The sequence below is a fragment of the Plectropomus leopardus genome, chromosome 6 (assembly GCF_026936395.1).
Source record: "Plectropomus leopardus strain MGB_pleo_1.0 chromosome 6, ASM2693639v1, whole genome shotgun sequence".
NCBI classification, from domain to species: Eukaryota; Metazoa; Chordata; class Actinopteri; order Perciformes; family Serranidae; genus Plectropomus; species Plectropomus leopardus.
In genome coordinates this window covers 22,778,871-22,798,728 of record NC_142181.1, presented here as the reverse complement: position 1 = coordinate 22,798,728, position 19,858 = coordinate 22,778,871, and the positions used below count along the sequence as shown (strand labels likewise).

General features: G+C 39.2%; 1 protein-coding gene across 2 annotated transcripts in view; it reads right to left on the bottom strand.

Moving 5' to 3' along the window:
* The window catches only part of LOC121943722 (neprilysin-like), a 34,601-nt gene extending 14,884 nt beyond the window's left edge, over window positions 1-19,717 (bottom strand). Inside the window, exons 1-4 of one of the 2 annotated variants that reach the window (XM_042487313.2) lie at window positions 19,324-19,717; window positions 16,097-16,273; window positions 14,664-14,699; window positions 12,048-12,209 (exon numbers count right to left, since the gene is read on the bottom strand). In XM_042487313.2, the coding sequence (XP_042343247.1) occupies window positions 12,048-12,209; window positions 14,664-14,699; window positions 16,097-16,273; window positions 19,324-19,366 (418 nt within the window). In that variant the 5' untranslated portion in view covers window positions 19,367-19,717. Of the gene's footprint in view, window positions 1-12,047; window positions 12,210-14,663; window positions 14,700-16,096; window positions 16,274-16,920; window positions 17,108-19,323 lie in introns of those variants that run through there. The other variant, XM_042487315.2, reaches the window with a different exon arrangement.
* Window positions 19,718-19,858: the final 141 nt, after the last annotated feature.

Genomic DNA, 19,858 nt, shown 5'->3' with positions numbered 1-19,858 from the left:
TGACAAAGCAGACAGTATGGCCTTATTTAAAAAAGAGGATGACATTATGAATGGAATTAGTGCAAACATATGAAACTCCCATGTGCCAAGGGTGTAGGAGAACTACGGTGGCTGACACATAAACACAAATGAACCTATCCAGAGCCAGTGTTTGGTTTGTTCTTTCAGAGCTATTGTAAAAACAATATCTGTGTAAGCAGATTTATGTACATATACAAATGGCTCATTCTAAGGTAACAAAAAACCAACTTCTCAGTATTCTTAGTTTCAGCTGATTATACACTATTGTAATATGAGATTTTTTGTGAAGTTTTATTTCATTTGGTAGATAATCTTATTTTATTCTCTGATTTATTTAGACAACCAAGTCAATTTCAATAATGCTAAATGTATGCAATATGTTGTTTTAAGGTACTCCTGCTTAAAGTAAAAAAAAAAAAAAGGAACTACATAATGTGGTGCACCTTCCCTTTGAGGGCAAGGATTGTTTAGAACGCAGAGGGATGTGAGAGATGCTTCTTGCGTGTTCAGTTGAGATAAGTTGTTCTTCTGATGCAACAGACATTTAAACGAGCCAGAAACCGAGAAGACGTCCCTGTGCTTTTCTTACCCACAGCCCCTAGGTAATTGAACCTTTAAAGTCAAGGCTGGAAGAAGGTAGCCTCAAACTGTTAAAAACAAACGTATGAATATTACATTTAATTTCAGCCAATACCTCCCCCTGAGTCCTACCGCTGGGGCCTTTACAGTGAAAAGACTCAAAATCAACCTCGAAGCTGCCAAAGGCTGTTAAGAAATACTATAAAACTAATGGAAAACAAACAATTATATTTTTAAATAATATGTGCAATATGTACAAAAGCTAACTGTACACACCAAATTGTAAAGACGATTAACAACACAGCAACAGCGTGACTAGTTTCAATATTGCTGAGTCGCTGCGGAAGTGTTTCTTAAGCACTCGTAAACGTAGTTGTCTTCACAGACTTGTATGTGTCTGCTACTATCCACACCTTGACTGAACGTGATCTTAAGATTGCATTTGGTCAAAGAAAGTGCTTTTGTGTCTGTGCCCCACATTAACATCACATTGCATCACCTCGTTGCCTCCCTGTGTGCACCGCAATACACAGAAAGCTAGCAACTGACTAAGCTAAATAACACAGCACCACAGCTAGAATAACGTATGATTAGTTGATGCTCACCGCGTCATAAGAGCACTAAAAAATGTGGAGGCCACCTCAACTTCCATTTGCAGCGCTTCAAACCCGCCAGCAGTGACAGGTGACGGGCATCAGTTTGCAGCTTCATGTCAATTGCTTCCAACAAAAATGACTTGTAGTCTGTCGCTGTGTTGCTGGTAATATGAACACAGCATGATCAATAACCAAATGTATATGTAATCACAAAACTGACCAATATTTAAATGGAATTTTTGTTATGAAGGTGTCTAAGGTTTGCAGAGAGATCAAACGAAACTTTAATCCTGACTTTCCTTCACTGAGCAGTCAGTGTTCACTATTCTGGCAATTCTGCAACATCATATCAAGTCCACTTGCCAACTTTTGAAAAGATCAAACGTTTTATCCAACATTGAATGCACTGGCACGTTGCATTGATTAATTGATGGACCAGGAACCAGCAGCGCATAAAAATAGCTACCATACAAGTACACAATCATAAAATGTTCCTTTGTACTGTGCATGGCGGCCAAACTTTCCTGTGAAGGATTGAATAAATGATTAAACACGAACTTTTTATTAGTCACAGTGCAATTAATCTTTTCATTTGAGTGACTAAGATTATTTAGGTCATTTGTTGTAGAGGTCAACGCTGTCATATAGACTTCAAATTACAATACGCAATGCATATTTTAATCTCTGGTTGCTATAAATTGAATTTTTAACATGGCAGTGGTAATCAAGGGGCGGCTGCTGACCTCAGAGCATGGCAGTCAAAGCAAAAATAAGGTGTAACAAAACCAAGGAGCAACAAAGCTGAAGGTGTGGCAGTAAAAGGCCATTTGAAAACAAGAGTGAATGCCATTGCTTGCTTTATTGCCTGCATTCATTGCCTCCTCAACACCTGTTGTGGGCATATGGACGCCAGTTAGCTCAGCCTAAGGCTAGATAGTGTTTCCAGGTAGACAGCTAATCAAAATGAGTGATAAGTGTTGGTGTGTAAACTTGCTCAACTGAGGGGGAGGAGAATGGGACCAACAATACACTTTCCTTGTGTTGCCTCTGGGCACAAAGTTGCATATTGTAGCTTTAAAGTTTAACCATCCCCTCAGGATGTGCTGTCGCTTTTCAGTGGCATCGAACATGAGAGTGAGTAATCATCAACATTCAACCTAAGACCTTCATGGCAATTTTGCTGTTTGCTAAAAAAAAAAACCCTTGGTGGATGCAGGTGTTTTGTTGTGATAGTGGTAGAAATGTGGTGCCCTCTGAATCTCGAAATAAATAAACTTCACACCTATTCAGCTGGGCATACGGAGAGATTTGGTAAGGTTTTGATGATCCCTTGAAATCTGTAACACCTGGCTTGGTTACACTAAATCAACAAATAAAACATGTACACAGTACAACAGTTACTTCTTGGCCCTGTGTTTTGTCTTTTCTTTTTTGTTTTAGGTTCAACAGTTTTCTCCTTCTGAAAAAATATAGGCTATGTTGTAGCTTATTATCTGAAAGTCTTTGGATTATTACATTGACTACATAGGAGTAACGTGTCTATTTGCTTTTTCTGCATCATAAATAACAGATGTTGTAAATATCTAAACATGTGTAAACTTCCTGTAAATGCAAGTTTGAAAATGTTATAAATCATAAGTAGCCTTTTAACTAGTTTAGCAGCATGCTTCTCTTTTACATTCAAAAAGCTGCCAGATGTTGACATCCACCAAGTTAGCTAGCAAAGCTGTGCAAACAATGTGTGATTCAGTACAATGCATGTATCAGTCTCAATGACTGTATCAGTTCTTCAAAAACTTGGATTACGGTAAAGTTACATTTGGCTTTCAGTTTGCCAGACAATCCATGACACAAACAAGGTATGTCTAATTCAATCTGCCTGAAACTAATTCTGCCTGTTTTGCAATACAATGTACTTGAATAAATTAAGCCACAGTTCACTTTGTTTAAATTAAATTTTTAAATAAAAGTAGTCAAAAATATGACAAGATTGCAACCTGTTTTCATTTCCAGGTCATCAAATACAGTCGCTTGGTCAGTGGTCATTGGCATCGTATTCTGATGCACAGGACACCCTTTAGTGTCTGTATGAGATACACTGGACTTTAAAATAACTCCAATGTAAAAACCCATCTGCGGGAATGCTGTTGTATAAAGACTGAGAAAGTCCATGTAGGGTGGCAGGGAGGGATAGTGGACTTGTCAAACAAACAGGTCTTTTACCACATCTATTCGTGTCGGTGTGAAACCAAAGGTCAACGTTGACTTTTGGGTTTTTTTTCATGTGTCAAGTACGTCACATACATCACATGACATGCTTCACATAGGTCACATGCTTCATTTAACATTATTTAATTACTAAAAACAAATGTACTGAGTACCTTTCGAGAACTGCCCATTGTTCTAACAGCCTGAAATTCCAAAGCCCCCTTAGTCCAAAAAATGTCCCAGCAGACTGAAAGCCAATTTCTCTGACAGGCTGCTAGCCCAAAAACAAACACCCATTGCTCGGCAGTCCCATTTCTCAGAAAATACACAATCCCTGCAGTTACACAACCTTATCACCAAAAAAAAAAAAAATGCATTGTATGTTTTTGTAAACCACAGTTATGTTACATTTGTCAACGACACCGTGGTGAATATGGTTTTATTTAGCGCTAAAACCACTTGGTTATGGTTAGTAAAATATCTATTGACTTCAAACACCCAGGGACAGGTCAATAAAAACACCTGGAATAGGTGGCTCAAATGCCACTGAGAAATTGAAAGTAACTGTGGGATGTGTGTGTATTTTCAGAGAAATGGGATTTCAAAGTGACGGCCATTTGTTTTTGGGATAATGGGCTGTCAGAGAAACTGCTTCTCTGTCCACTGAGACATTTTTCAGACTAATAGGACTTTGGAGTTTTGGCCCGTCAGAACAATAGCATAGTTCTCTCATTTTAACCCAAGCTGTGATCCTTTTTCTAAACCTAACCAAGTAGTTTTGTTGCCTTAACCTAAAATACACAAAAACAAAACCTATATGTTTCCTACAAGTATGACAGTTTACTTTTAATACAAATTGACACCATATCCAAAACTGAGAGGGATACATAGAGTGTTGTAGTTTGAAGCACAGGACCACTGACCAAACTGCCATATTTAATTAGTTGGGAGAGAGAATGTGTTACAAATTGATATCACTCTCATGTCTGCACATTTAATATGTAATTACAACCAGCAGCTGGTTAGCTTAGCTTAGCACAAAGACTGGACACAGCTAGCCTGGCTTTGTCTAAAGATGACAAATTCCATCTATCAGCACCTCTAAAACTCATGTATCTTATTTGTTTATCTGTACTAAAACACAAGTGAAACAAAGGGAATTCATGGTTTGATGGAGAGTTATCTGCTGCACTGTTTCTTGGAAAAAAAGCAGGAACTCCAGGAAGCTAATGTTACTGGCAAAGAAATAGTCCAGCACATAACCCCCGTATGAAGTGAATCAGATCAGATTGTTCAGATGAAACATATTAATTACAGAGCTTTAGAAGTGCTCGTGGGCAGTTTTTTTTTTTGTTTGCTTGTTTGTTTAATCAACCCTTTCATCTGACTTTTGGCAGGAAAGTGTATTTTAAGAAAAGTATGAACTTAAATACCATTACCAATAAGAAGGAACCCTTCTAAAATGGTCTCATGTAAGTAGGACAATTTGACTTTGACAAACAATCACACAATTCTGTCCTGTCAATTATAAAATGATCTCTTATAAAAGTGTGGATCAGGATTAACAGATACACACCAACAAACTGCACATCTCAATGCAGCGTCAAGATCAATACAGGAAAGAGGATGGATCTTGAATTACACAGCCAACTGACAGGAAACTCTCCCCTGAGTCCATCACTCATGTCACCATGAGTTGGATCAAAAGATAAAGATGAAGGAAATTAGATTTTTTTCCAATTCTTTGTCATTTTTGGGACTTACTGGCAGGGCCAATCACAACAAAGACAGTAAGACAAAGCGTATATAAAAGATGGTTTATCCCTTTCGTTAATCTCCAATTTAATTTAATGTCACATCAGATCAGTGTCTTAAACACACCTGTTCTGTTCATAATTTATGAAAAATCCACTCTCATCCAACTTAGCAGAACTTTAATATTCTTAATTTAATTCAATATTATATCATAGTCTTTTGCAATTATTTTCATTTGCTCATTGCTTTGAGTCATTTCTTTCCCTCACTTGGACTTGTTTTACTCCTTGCATGACTGCCTTTCACTTGAATATCTTTCTACCCTTTCATTTTTCTAATCTACCCATTTTCTCATTAGCATGTGTGCACTATTTATGTGCTCATTTAATCTTAATGAAGTCCTGAGATAGGGACCCTTCACAGGGCGCTTCCTGCAAAAGGGCACAGATCATGTGTGTGTGATTGGATTACTGACTGCCTGGTGCTTATGTTTAACCACAGCAAAGGCTTACCCCCTAACTCTCTTTCTCTCACACACACACATCCTCTCTCTCTCTCTCTCTCTCTCTCTCTCTCTCTCTCTCTCTCTCCCCATGTGTGTGCGTGTTTGGATTTATTTGAAAATGGATTTTGTGCCACCTGATGTTTGTTTGAGACATCACGTCAATTTGAGCCAAACCACTCAGCATGATACAGAATCCAAATTTTGAGTTTCTTCTCTCTGCATTGCCATTTTATCCTCGACTGCCTCTCGTTCCACATGACATTTCACTTGCAGTGTTTTCAGCTAGAGTTCTGCCTTCAATTCATCATTATGAAGGATATATTTAGAGTACATTACACATAGAGGCTGTAAATGAAGTTGAAAGTGAACTGGGCTGAGACTTTATCAGAGTAAAGAGTGTCAATCAAACAACAATAAAACTGTTTACTGTTTTGTGTGGTATACAAAAACTATTTTTCCATCAGATATTAGCTCTACTTCTTCTTCTGCAGTGGCAGTACCCCATTAAAAGGAAAAATATTTGACAACAAAAAAATAGAAGAAGTTTAAAATTAAATTTCAAACCAGTACAACAGCTCATTAGGAACTCCCTTAACTATTTTAATGAAGCTGTAAATAATTTACGGATTCATTGTTTATGTATTATAATAATCAGTGTTGTCAGATTTTTGTTTGCAATACAAGTGTTGACTTTTACTGTATTCTGAGGTCTTTGGTGTTTTATTGAAGACTGTTTTCATGAACTGTTTGTGCATTGTCGTAAAAAATGAATGCACCAAAATTCATACCTATCTCAAAAAATCATTAATTCGTGTACAACCCACGCATTTCAGAAGGCTGTAATTACATGACTAATGGACTGACAGAACTAAAGACGAACACAGGACTTACCGCCAGGACTTTCTCTAAGAGACTGGTCATCAATTGGTGTGAACTCTTTTAAGGCATGTTGTCACAATATCTTCCTAAACCTACCCACAGTAACTATACTACTATACTACTACTACATCTAATCTTTGTAACATTACGTTAAGTGCCTAACATCATTCGTGGGGCGCTAATACGTAGGACATTATACAAACCATTGTATAAGGATATGCTTACATATATGCTTATTGGAGTTGTGAAATGAAAGGCACTATTTAAGGTAGAGAAGCAAAAAAGTGAAAAAACTGAATTCTTTTATAATAAGCATGAAGTCTGTCTTCATAAAAATAAAAGAAAGGGGTCTTTTACAACTTCCAGTGTTCATTTTGCAATAATATAGAACTAAAAGCTTAGTTTTACTTTTTGCATAAACATAATCAGACTTTTGACATTGTTAGATTTGGGGTTAGTTTTCAATGAATTTGGCAACTGTGTCATTGAGTTTTGTCCCAAATGGTAATGAAAAGGGAGTATGTATTTGCTATAGCACTTATCCGCTCCTCTGACTGGCTTCTGCATTGGGTATCTTACAGTCATCTGCCATACTTAACTGCCAGGAAAAAAAAAAAAAAAAACATTTGTCAGATTTCTTAGAAACAAATGCTGTTGAAGTACACTGTGGTTAATATCAAAAGAGAAGTAGGGGAAATACCTCCAGAACCAGCGGCTCATCTCAAATCCTATAACTATGGTGTCAGCTAAAATCATTGCAGTGGTTGCTGAAAACGGTTATCTCGCTCAACAGTGTCCTTTCAGGTTCACAGCAAGAATATAACTATTGACTTTGGTCATCTCCTGACTTTTCCACTAGCCCTGCCATCCAGACAGACTTTGTACACCATATACCAATTCTGTCATTGACTCAGCACCATGTTGTCAATCAAAGTTATGCCCCTTGGCTAGTCTTACTGAAAATAAAAGTTCTGTCATGTACCCAGCACAGTGTTGGCCGTGAAACAGCCAACAGGGCAAATTCTTACCTTGGTGGAGGTCTGAAGTCTTTCCTGTTATTCACAAGCATCCTTGCTGGCAAAAACATTTGATTCAGGATCTTTTATTCGATATATTTTTGTTGGCCAAGAATTTCTGCATTAATATTCATATTATTTTACTTGGCCTCAAACCTCTGGTCTGCTATCTTTATTTGATATGTTTACGGGAAATACAGTATTTATGGTGTTGTGCAATGGTTTTGAGTGGAATTTTGATATCACAGAGGTCATGTGAACAAACTGTTTGTCTCAAAAGTTGCATTGCAGGCAGTATTGTTTGACATTAGTTCTTTTTCAGTTATTGTTATCAAAGGAAAAACACAGACATTCAGTCTCTGTTAGCAGTATGCCTGACAACACCTCACATCTAAACACTTTTCTGACGTCACAGATAGCTTTGACGCTCTTGGTGATTCCTGGACAAATTCTTTAAGCTGGTTCCTGTGTTGCACGGTTCCTGCTTGAATTTTCTCAGTACAATGAGATTTTGACCTGGAATCATGTAACAGGCACCTGGTGTAGTACAGAAGAACAGCAGTGAGCTCACACATATGTGCTCAAGCACAGATGGATGTATGCATATAGAGCTTGGAGATGACTACCACATGCTGATTCACATTTCCTGACCTATCCTCAAAGCTCCTCTCATTATGCCATTGTCCTCCGGCTACAGAACCCCCATTTCGTGTGGATCTCACCTATTGTTTTTTCTATCACTCTCCTGTTGCCCTTAATTTCAACTCAGTAATCACTTTTTTGTTTAGTTTGTATGAAAATCTTCTCTGTTACCTTCTTCTGCCTGTTGTACCTCTCTCCTAGTTATTTGTAATGAAAATGCTCACTGTCAGTTGAGCACATTATTGCACAGTATGCCACACCTGAGTATAGGGAGGTGGAAAAATAAACTAACACAGGCACATACATGCCCATACACACAAAGCGGTGGCAACAATCAGTATACAGATCCCCATTATGAATCATTTATGGCCTTTTACAGCAGCAGAGAACAATCCAAGGCATTTACAAGCAGCCACAAATCTACACAGCTACTCACACACATACACATGCACACAGTTGTTTTTATTGCTGTCATGCAGCCCTGGAGCACTTCAGTGTCCAGGTGTTTCCAGGCCCCTGCAGCTGTTGACAGGAAAAGGGATCTGTCCAGCAGCGGGCGGTGGTATCTAAGCAGGTGGCAGCAGCCAGTCCAGACATTAGAGGTCACATGTTACATGAAAAAAGTAAAATCTGAGAGTGAGTATTGCAAGTTTTCAAGGAAGCAGAATGCAAACATACCTTGGTTTTGGAATATAAAGTCTGATCTTGAATACACAGCATTCTCTTTTTATTTCTCTCTAAAACACACACAGACTTGCACACACAAAGTAAACCAGAAAATGTGTGTATACAGTACAGTCGGAGGCATTCCAACTCTGACTGGTAAGCCCAATGCCCCGAAGGGATGAGCATAACACTGACGGTTGGTGGGGATTTAAGCTATTGAATGATTAAGACCACTTCTTTGGCTGCTCTATTCCTTCATGCAATAAATGCAGCATTTAGAGCACTTAAGCCAACGATTTTAAAACATCAACCTTTGCACTTTAGCCCAATATTTCCTCATCAGTTGCAGAAGTGTATTTTTTCTCTATCTCTGCTTTAAGACAGGCAGCAAATAATACTGTGAGATCTCTGATAAATCTGCTCAATCACAGTAAATATAACAAGGTAGTGTAAAGTGACAGCACACACTTACACAGAGACATGCTATATACGTAAATGTACATACGGCAACAAAAAGCCCTAGTTTAGCAATGTTTATTTTCCTTTCCCCCCCCCCGTGTGTGATTTTTATGGGTGTTAGCCAATGAGAACAGAGGGGAAGAGAGCAGAACAGAACAGATGGGCTATAAGTTCTCAGCAATGTTGAATGCAATAAGAAGCTATTATGCATCATTTCTCTGACAATTCTCACACATGCAGATATGCCTTTTCCTATAATTCTTTATCAACATGTCCTGTTTGTTAAAAAGCCATTCATAAATTTCTAAATCATACAGTCTCATGTTCAAGAAAATCATCAGGAATAACAGCCCAAAATTTACTACCGTACTTAACACCACACAGTGTGAATAAAGATACCACTATGAGCAAAGAAAGGGTACAGAAATGAATGCTGACTACATTAAAAGCAATATCTGAACACTAATGACTGTTCTATTGATCTGAAAAAGGGTGTTTAATCAAGACATAAATGGAAAGTGAGGGCACTGAGAGCTGTGAGTACATGAAGAAAAATGTTTAAAGTTTAAGAAAAAAGTTAACATTTTTATGGCTAAAGACATCTGATGGTTCACTATCCTTCCAAACAATAATGTGTTATGAGCAATAATTGTGAAAAGCTTAATATCATGCATATTTAAAGGAACTCTATATAATATTCAGAGCATTATTATAGCAGCAAATAACTATTTGCTATGCAAAGATATAGTGGTGTTGTGGCGTCCTGAGCAGGGAATGAAAGCAAGCTACCTGTGTGTGTGTTGTAATTCAAACTTCTCTGTTCGTTTTGTTGGTAGAAGGTCTACCTGTGCATACATGTTTGTGAATGTAAGTCCCTGTGGGTGTGTACTACTGGCTAGCTAATCACCGCAGCTCTGCACTGTGCTCTGATGGTTACCAATGATAGCTGTACGAACCGTTCGCTCAGCACTGTTGCTGTTGGCACTTTTCACACTGTTAGCACCATCAGCTTTTCACAATTATTGCTCATAACACATTATTGTTTGGAAGGATAGTGAACCATCAGATGTCTTTAGCCATGGCACTTTTCACACTGTTAGCACCATCAACTACCAACTTAAGGCTTATTTACACATGAAAATAGATACATCAATGTCAAATGATGTATCTATTCACCCTAAAGGGCAAAGTCAAATGTTTCTCACAACAACAAACAAGGTGATGATGGAGAGAGCGTGGTATACAGCCAAGGTCTGTGCATCCATATATCCCTATGTGTACAGAGAATTCTTTTCACAAATTTCACTATATATCACGATGTATTACTGTTTTGCTCCATTCGGCCATTATTTAAATGTATTTTTCATCTCGGCCGTATTTTGCTTAAATTTTGTTACACCGTCGCCATGATTTTCAGTTTTACTGCTCCACTTCATCCACATTTGTAAGCTTTCAGAAAACAGGCACACATATGGATGAAATGAGCGCAGAGAATGGACAGAGGGATCTGTCCATCTCTATATCTAACATTGAGCATAAATGAGCTCTCAGCCACTTTCATGTTGAGAGCCATGTGTAGACAATCTCTGAATCATAATTATGCTCCACATATCATACAGAGCTTCCTTTATTGTTGCATGAATAAAGAACCCTTCAGGTTAGTTTTTGTGAACATAATCTGCATGTCATCACCAGGGCAGATACAAAAAGAAAAAAAAAGATGTCCCTAGACACAAGATTGTGTGTTTTTCCATCAAGATCGGACAGATTAAGTGCTTGAGGCTGGTGCAAATTATCTGAGTCCACAAGACAGGCTGCACTTTAAACCCTGGTTTTCCTTTCCCACTGAGGATCAATCTTTCTCACCCCTCTGAATCACTCCCCTCTGTTTCTCCTGCAGCCAATCTGCACTGTCGTTGGTAGAGTGGAAGGGGCCGGCATATAAATTGTAAATTTATGGTAGATGAAGAGTTTCAGTTGTCCGCAGAAAGTTTGTGCCCCTTGAAGATTTAGCACCTACTGCTAAGAACCCTACTGGCCTTCTTACAGACAACTTGAGGTGAAGTATGGACCCACACACACACAAATCCACAAACGCTCACACATATGCAATGTAACTTGACCCTCTCTGGAGCAACCATGCCACAAGGACACGAACTGTAATGCTTGCTAAAGCTGGCTAAAAACCTGAGACACATACAGACATACACACTTGCAATTAAGGTTTTTCTCACTATCTTGTGTTGACATCTTTAGAAATAGCCTCAAAGCAATGTCCACACACGTACACACACACACACACACACACACACACACACACACACACACACACACACACACACACACACACACACACTGATGATGCCAGCTCTGTCGACAAACTCTGCTCACATGGTATTACTGAAGCCAAACTCCCATGGCATCTGTGATATCTATAGAGCGGTAGTCCCTGAAGGACAGTCCTCTTTAGCTCATATTCTCAAGCTACTGAATCAAGTTGTTCTCCGTCCTCTTAGAAAGCAACTGGGCTGAAAAGAAGACTTACCAATCTCAGCTGCTTTACAACTCTTAATCATGGACCAGATATAATGTTATTACTTTAATAAAAACAGGTATCACGGGTCTCCACAGCTTTGACAAATTAGTCCTTCTGTCTGTCTGTGTCTTTCTCTCTGACTGTGGATTTGGGTTTGTTTGTGTGGATGTGTGTAGGTGTCTGACCTTTCAGAATAACCTCCAGTTCGTCTCGTAAGATGTCAAAGGTGCTGTATCTAGAGCTGGTCTCAGGGATGATGTTCTTTTTTAGCCAGCCTCCGCAGGCATACTGGTAGAAGTTGTCACAAGGGTCCACGCTAGTATCCATGTTCTCAATGAGGCGAGATGCTGCAGGGACAGAGAGGAAACAAGTTCTGAAAACTGGAGAAACAATAACATGCTGCAGGAAATAGGGCTGTTTAAAACCAACCAACACAAATTATATTAAAAATCTTTGCATTATGACATAACATAAGTGAATTGTACTCTAATCAGTTCTATGGACATACAAGTGTTTGAGGGAGGTCAGAGACCATGCCTTTCATTTTATCATTTAATAGTTGGGAAATATGCTTATTCACTTTTTATCCATAGAGTTAGATGAAAAGATCAATACCAAATGCATATGTGCCTGTAGGCTATACAGTCAGTAGCCAGTTAGCATAGCTAAACACTGGAAAAATAGGGAAACAAGCTTTGACTAAGTGTAAAAAAATCGGCCCACCAGCATGTCTAAAGCTCACTAAGCTCATGTTTTTTGTTTTTTTTTCTGATCATTACAAAAACTGAAGTGTAAAATATGGTAATATGGGAGGCAATGAGATTAACTATGAGAACAGTGTGGAGAACATATGTACAGCAGCACTGTGGTCTATTCTCTATCAATTCATAAGATTCTACGATCCTCCTCAGGGTCTGTTTGTCTTTTTGAAACAACAGAGGACTGGTGGAAACAGTTGGTGTGTGCCAGCTGTTGTGCTGCACCTGACTCCCCTCTGGGCATGATACACCTACATTTCCCATGCTCTTTGATGACCTTGACAGTGTGGTGTGCAGGGTATCTATTGCTTGTCCTTCGACCTCCGCAGGGTAAGGGCATGGCTCAAAGCAATTCATACCTACTTCTCTGCTGCAGTGGCCTTGGTTTTAGAGATGGAGGGAAGAAGGTTTGATCCCCAGCTCCTCCAGTCTGCGTGTCTAAAGTGTCCTTGGGCAAAATACTAAACACAAATTGCTCCTAATGGCTGTGCCATTGGTGTGTGAGTGTGTATCAGTGTTTAAAAAACTCAGTAGCAGGTGGCACCTTGTGCAGTAGCCTCGCACATGTGTCTGTGAATGGGTGAATGTGACAAATAGAGTGAAAGCACTGTCAGTGGTCAAATGTCTACCCATAGAGTCCGGTAAAGGGAGGAGCCTGTGTGAGAAAAAAACTTTCCTATATTGTACTATTAGCACATGCAGAGCCCTCTACTTAAGGGTCCCTACACCAGTAGCTAAAGAGGGTGTAGGATGGTGGACAGCATCATGTGCTGCCTTATATACTGTAAGTTCTGCACACATTTATGTAGGCACACCCTGATTGCCTGGCTGTGTTTATTCAAATTTCAGTTGGTGAATGCATGCTCATGATTGGAGGAGAGTATTACCCACAGAGTCCTGTAGAGGGCTTCACCTTGGCTAATAGAACTAGGTTTACAATATTATAACCTTCAATATAAGAGCAGAATTTATCTTATCTAATTATCACAGCTAAAAAAATGGACCACCTTAACCCTATGATGTTTGCCAAAATATCCCATGCTCTTTTAGTAGCATGGAATAACACATTTTTCCCCAAAAACTCATTAAAAGATGATTAACTTCATTAAAATGCCATTCACATCTATGTAAAAAAAAAAAAAAAAAACATGTAATATGAATCCATTGGCTAAAATAAAACAGTAGTAGCAGTAACGGCACTAATTGGGTGAAGTTCTGCACCATTCTTGGAAATGTGTGAACTTTTCTGAGCTGCAATTAAATTACATGAGGCAGCTGAGAGATCTCTTGTGACAAGGCTGTCTGTCAAATCTGACTGAATTGGGACATTGGTTCCCCAAAAATGCATCAGAAATGAATGGCCGTCTGTTACTGGAGACTAGAGGAAAAATCTTTATTTTACTATAGATGGTAGTGTTTTCAAGAAAATAAACTGTTCTCCTATGAACACAAAATTTTGTTAGGAGAGAAAATGAAGTGATAATGATTAATGAGGTGGGGGGCGGTCTATTTGCAAAAAAACAAAAATATTTAAAGATATAGATAGATAATGTCAGGACACATGTTTATGCTAAAATGGCCAACTTATAGTAAGAGACGATCCAGAAATTGCTGGGCATGTAGTCAATAAGCATTTGCAGTTTAAAGAAATCAACAAACCTTTTATGATATATCACTCCAGTTTTGGAAACACGATGTACATATGCATTCTGGTGGATATGCTTAAGCTGTATATACATTCTTATACCCATTACCAGTTTCTCAGCCTCTCATACAGTATTTCAGGGGTGATCTGAGAACAATAACTCTTTGCAGCATGTTTCTGCTGATCAGGACAGTTTCTGTTTGTTTGATCATTGTTTTGACTTGGAGGCAACATATTCACAGTTGAAGTAGCCATTTTTACTGAGTATATCTGAAATTCCCGTTTCTCTGCAGCAGCCTCACTTTTCACATTCTGTCCTCCTCTGAGAAAAATCAAAGCTTTCCGAATGAGATAATAAAAAAAAAACACACACACACAAACAAACACACAGCGCTTACCTGACTGCGTGCAATCAGCTGTGGTGCAGATCTCATCTATAAGAAAATGCAAAACAAATCATTATTCAGTGGGATTTTTCAGTCATCAGTCATTATGTCAAATACTCAATGTCTCCTTCCTCTTTCTCTTCTCTTTTATCTCTTTCCATTGCTCTCTTAATAACCCTAAACTACTTAGAAGTGTTGCTTTCACTATGTCAGGAATAATTTCTGTGCTAAACTGTTAATCAAATTCAGTCTGACATCAGGTGACGCATACACACCAGTGAGCTGTCACTTGACCAAAAATACACTACCACATGCATTGCATGAGAATGCATGTGGTGTGCACACAGTTGAGAGCACACATAGGTCCAACATAGACAAAGTATTTAAACTTTCTCATTTTCCTGACATAGCAGCTTGCACATTTATCAAGCACAAGATTGCAGAAAATAATAAAAACATAACACACACACACACATGACATTAGAATTCATTAGAACGGTGTTGTTTGACAGTTTTTTGTGTTCTTGACCTGCTGAACTTGCAAGTTGTTCCACTTGTTAATAATTAATCAGTAGATGTATAAATACGCTGTTTGTTATCTATGTTAATGTCATACTAGTAGATAGCTTGTTACCACATCGCAGTGATTGGTCATCCTTGGACTTTCGAGGGATTAATAAATCAACATGTTACATAACAAAGACTTTGTGTCAGTACCAGTTTAATACATGTGATATCTAAGTAGATAAGTAGATAAGTAGTAATATCTAAGTAGAGCAAGCAGAGTCAGGATATTAATGATTAAAAAACCCATGTGATCCTCATATTGTGGGGTGCATGTTCGATTTTTACTGCTTCCATTTTAAATGATCCAATTCTCATACTGTGAACTGACAACATTTACAGAAAAAATATGAGACACACAATTCTTCATTATTTAAAGTATGGAGTGTGAAATAGCACAATATTTTGAGGTGCACACTGTTGTAAAAAATGCCTGAAAATGCAAAGGAAACTCTAAAAAGGACCTTTGTACACTGCTTCCTTCTTTCTGGATCAGTGGTTGTACTTTTGCACTATGCTTTAAAGCTCGGGTGTCTTCTGTTCACCTGAGCAAAATGCTGCTCTTCAGCAGGCGCCTTCACGGTTGTCATTAAACAAGTAGTCAGCTGGAAGTGACTCAGTGCATGTACACAGTTTAAAAGAGGCAAGCTTCGTAAGGTCTGAAAGACTCACTTAATATTGTGGTTAGAAGAAAACAACAAAGAATGTACTTCCCCATAAAAGTAATCAAAGTTTTTAATTACATGATAGACTTTTTCTGATCACTCTTGTTTTTTTGTTTTTTTTGGGGGGGGGGCTGGTCTTTTACCAACATAAGTCTGTTTTTCAAGAAGCCACTTGTGTTCATAAATTTCTCACTCTGTTCCTTCTTCGTCACTCACCAGTCTTCTGTGTGGCAAAGAGGATGATGAGGGCGACAATGACGATGAAGAGCAAGGAAACGATAGTAATGAGGCCGACCTCCAGGGAAGTCCAACGGGGCTTCTTAGCCGACTTGGGGGTGTTGGTCTCTGTCATTCTCAGGTCTCCTCCTTCAGCTGCCGGCTGTATATACTCACCTGAGGAAAGAAGAACCAGCTGAAACCATTCCGATGACAGGAAGATATTCCCTGGTTATCAATTAATCATCATTAATCAAGCAAACATGTCAAACATTTGCAGGTAACATCTTTTTAAATATAAGAATGTGCTACTTTTCAGTGGTTTGTATTTATGTAAAATGTGTGATTTTTGGTGTTGGACTGTCGGTGGGACAAAACAAGCAATGTTTAGGTGTCACTTTGGATACTGAGAAACGTGTACTATACTGAATAGATTAATAAAAATAAATCAGTCCAAAGGGTCTCTAAAAACATGCCTTTTTATCATGTCAGCGTGATTTAAAAATCCTATTCTTATAATTAACCTTTGAAGGCATAAAGCAAAAATCATTAGCTGCTTGCAGCTTCTCGAATGTGAGAGTTCTGGCACTTTGGCAACATACTATTTTCAATAAAAACATATAAATTTTAACAAATAATAAAGATAAAGATAACATTTTGTTAAATCTCCAGATACTTTAGACACAAGCCGAGGAAAGAAAATACAAAGAGTGTAAGGGATATAAAAGACACCTGGCAGTGATAGGAAAGTCATTGAGCTAAACAGACAAACAGTATTTTTTTAAAACCTTGCAGCAAAAGGTGAGAACAATGAAAGTTCTTACCCTCTAGTGACAGTACACTCCAGACCAAAAAATAAAAAAATAAAAAACAAGAAACACACTTCTAAAGAACAGAAAACAAGAGGGACCTTTCCTCTGTTCCTTTCTACACTGTGTTGTTTTCTTCTCTGGGGCCAAGTGAGAACTTTACAAAGTTCATGTAACAAGCAGTTAAGTCTGTCTCTGAAGGCAATTAATCCCTAACTGAAAGACACACACACACACACTCACGCAATCATGTTACACGCAAACACACACATGCGTGCCCCAGCCATGCTCTTACACACACTTTTACAAGCTGGTGTCATGAGGCATCTGTGCAGATGGGTGGGTCTCTCCGCGTGCTAGCTGAGATGAGAGCGCCACCCGACCAAAGGACAAAGTCTCTTTGAAGGAGCCAACAGCCACAGAAACATCCACATGCATCACTCTCCCACATAACCACAGTCACGCTGAATGTCAAAGCCCCTATCATTCTTCTTCATGACTAAACAATAGCCAAACATAAAGTAAACTCCCCCAGTTACCGTCATTATCCAGGCTGGTAATTGGCCATTACTGTACACACCAACCACAGCTCTCTACAGGCTGCTTATCAAATTCCACACCACCAATGCTGCATGCATAACTTTACTCCAGGTCATGAGATTGACTACAGGACAGTCGTGGCCCTGCATACAACGGATATCTTTCCTTTTTGCAGTTTTTGAATTATGTGACTTTAAAACAGACAACTTAAAATATGGGCAGAAAATGAGCATTTGAATGCCTAAAAACAGGAGATGAGACATTGGAATGACACAAGTTGATGAGTTAATAAGAACTTCCTGTCAACCTCCCTCTGCCTGGCGGCAGGAGGGGGCAGAAACTTTGCGTCAACTTTTTTTGTGCAAGCAAACACATCACTGTGACAGCAGTTTCCAGTAAAACCATGTGTGCATGTCAGCGTTGGAGAGGTTGTTTATTACAATCATTTGCTCTAATCCTGACAGGATTCATGCCAAGAAATAATATGAAAAGTGTAAAAACTGAAAAGGGACATAAAGACGGAGTGAAGGAATGTGCAAAAATGAGAGAGTGAAAAAAAAAACTCTGGACACTGAGAGGTCCTAAATCATGTTTAAGTGACTCCCTCCCATAGTGTTGGAGTATGTATATGGAGCACTTAATGTACGTCTGTCTCATGCTCCTGTGCATCACTCATACATAATGCTTATTGCTGTGCTTCTTGACATGGCTCAGGAGGAAATAGGAATCATACATGCATAAAATAAAAGTAATTCTATTGTCTCAACATTGCTTGTGGGTGGATCAGCTGTTAGCATAGTACATGCGTGACACTGATACCTTTAAGGATGTTTGCTCTGTGAGGGAGGAAAGTCTGATGTGTGTGTGTGTGTTTGTGTGTGTGTTATTGCTGTCATTTCTGCTGCTGACTGCCCTTTTTTCAGTGTGCAGGGTTTTTATAATGTTTTGTGTGTGTGTGTGTGTGTGTGTGTGCGTGTGTGTGTGTGTGTGTTTTGGAACGTATGTCAAAACTCTCTTTTTCTCTGTCATGATATATCTGAAACATAAACAGTCCCCATGTCTTGCGAGACATCACAAACTCTCTCAAAATTAAACCCATCATTCACCGAGACGCCTGAAAACACCCATGCGTCTTCACACACATACACATACTTGCACAAAGTCACTTTTTTTTACAACCTCCATACATGAGAGTCATGAACATGTCATGTACCTAATTGTGTGTGAATAAGTACAGGAATGTGGCCTACTTTAACTTAAAATAACACCTTCTCTGGGATATGATTCTCAGCGCTGGGCCTGTAGCTGCACACTGAAGAGTGAAATCACTTTAAAATCTTTTTTTTTTTTTTTTTTGATGCCCAAAGGTGCTGTGATCTAGCTGCAATGAAGTCCACCTCTTAAATTGCTTTCCTAACTTTTTTTTTCTGATAGCAGTATGAATGAAATTGGGAAAATAACTTTTAAAGGCACATGACACCAAACTTTAAACGTCACCAGTGCCCTAGCTGGTATGCAAAATCACAAACTAAGGTTAGGAGCTGTGTGACATTATATCAGAGTGTGCTCTGCTAGGACTAAATGCAAATAGGTGTTAAACTCGTGTGATAAAAATATTCAGCTGCAGCACACACGGTGAGCAAGACGCAGTCAAATGCGTGCCAGATCCTCATCTCCTGTTGCACGTCGGGAATTCCAAGGGGGGTGGCATGATCAACTGGTGCACGCTGCCCCGTGTCACCCAGCCGGCACACGCAAATAAAATAATGCACTCAACGGCGCGCGTACGCACGCACATACACAAACACACACAGAGATGGAGACGCACACCAAAGGCACCGCGTTATAAGAAGCGCTCGGGGTGCGCGAACGACTTACCAGATGTGTCGGGAAATTTTCGGTCGATGATATATATGGGCATCACATCCACTAATCAAACATCCATAAAATCCTCAAAGGGAGCGCAAAGTGCTGATCGATCTGTTACAGACTATGTATTGGCTTCACCCTGGATTTGAACAAGGCACACACACACACACCGATCCCGCCTCTCTTCTCCTTCTCCTTCTTCTTCTTCCTTTGGCTTTCTATTCTAGGAGTGCACATCCACACACACGCGCGCACACACTCACGCACAGACCTTTCTGTGCAACTACCTAGCCTACTGTAACCACATCTACCCACAAAGGATCGCTGAATCCAAATGACCCATCAGACTCGCGGCGCAATTGGTCAAGTGCGTGATCCACAGGGGGGAGATCCCATATTTATACAGCCTATGACAAATAGTGAGGCAGTGAAGCTGAAGTTCCCCGTCCGAGTCGTTTCCTCCTCCGTCAGGGCGGCGTTTAGAAGTGACCCTGTCAGCAGCACTTGCTGTCAGTGACACCGAAAAAGCTCCCGGGCGCAGGTT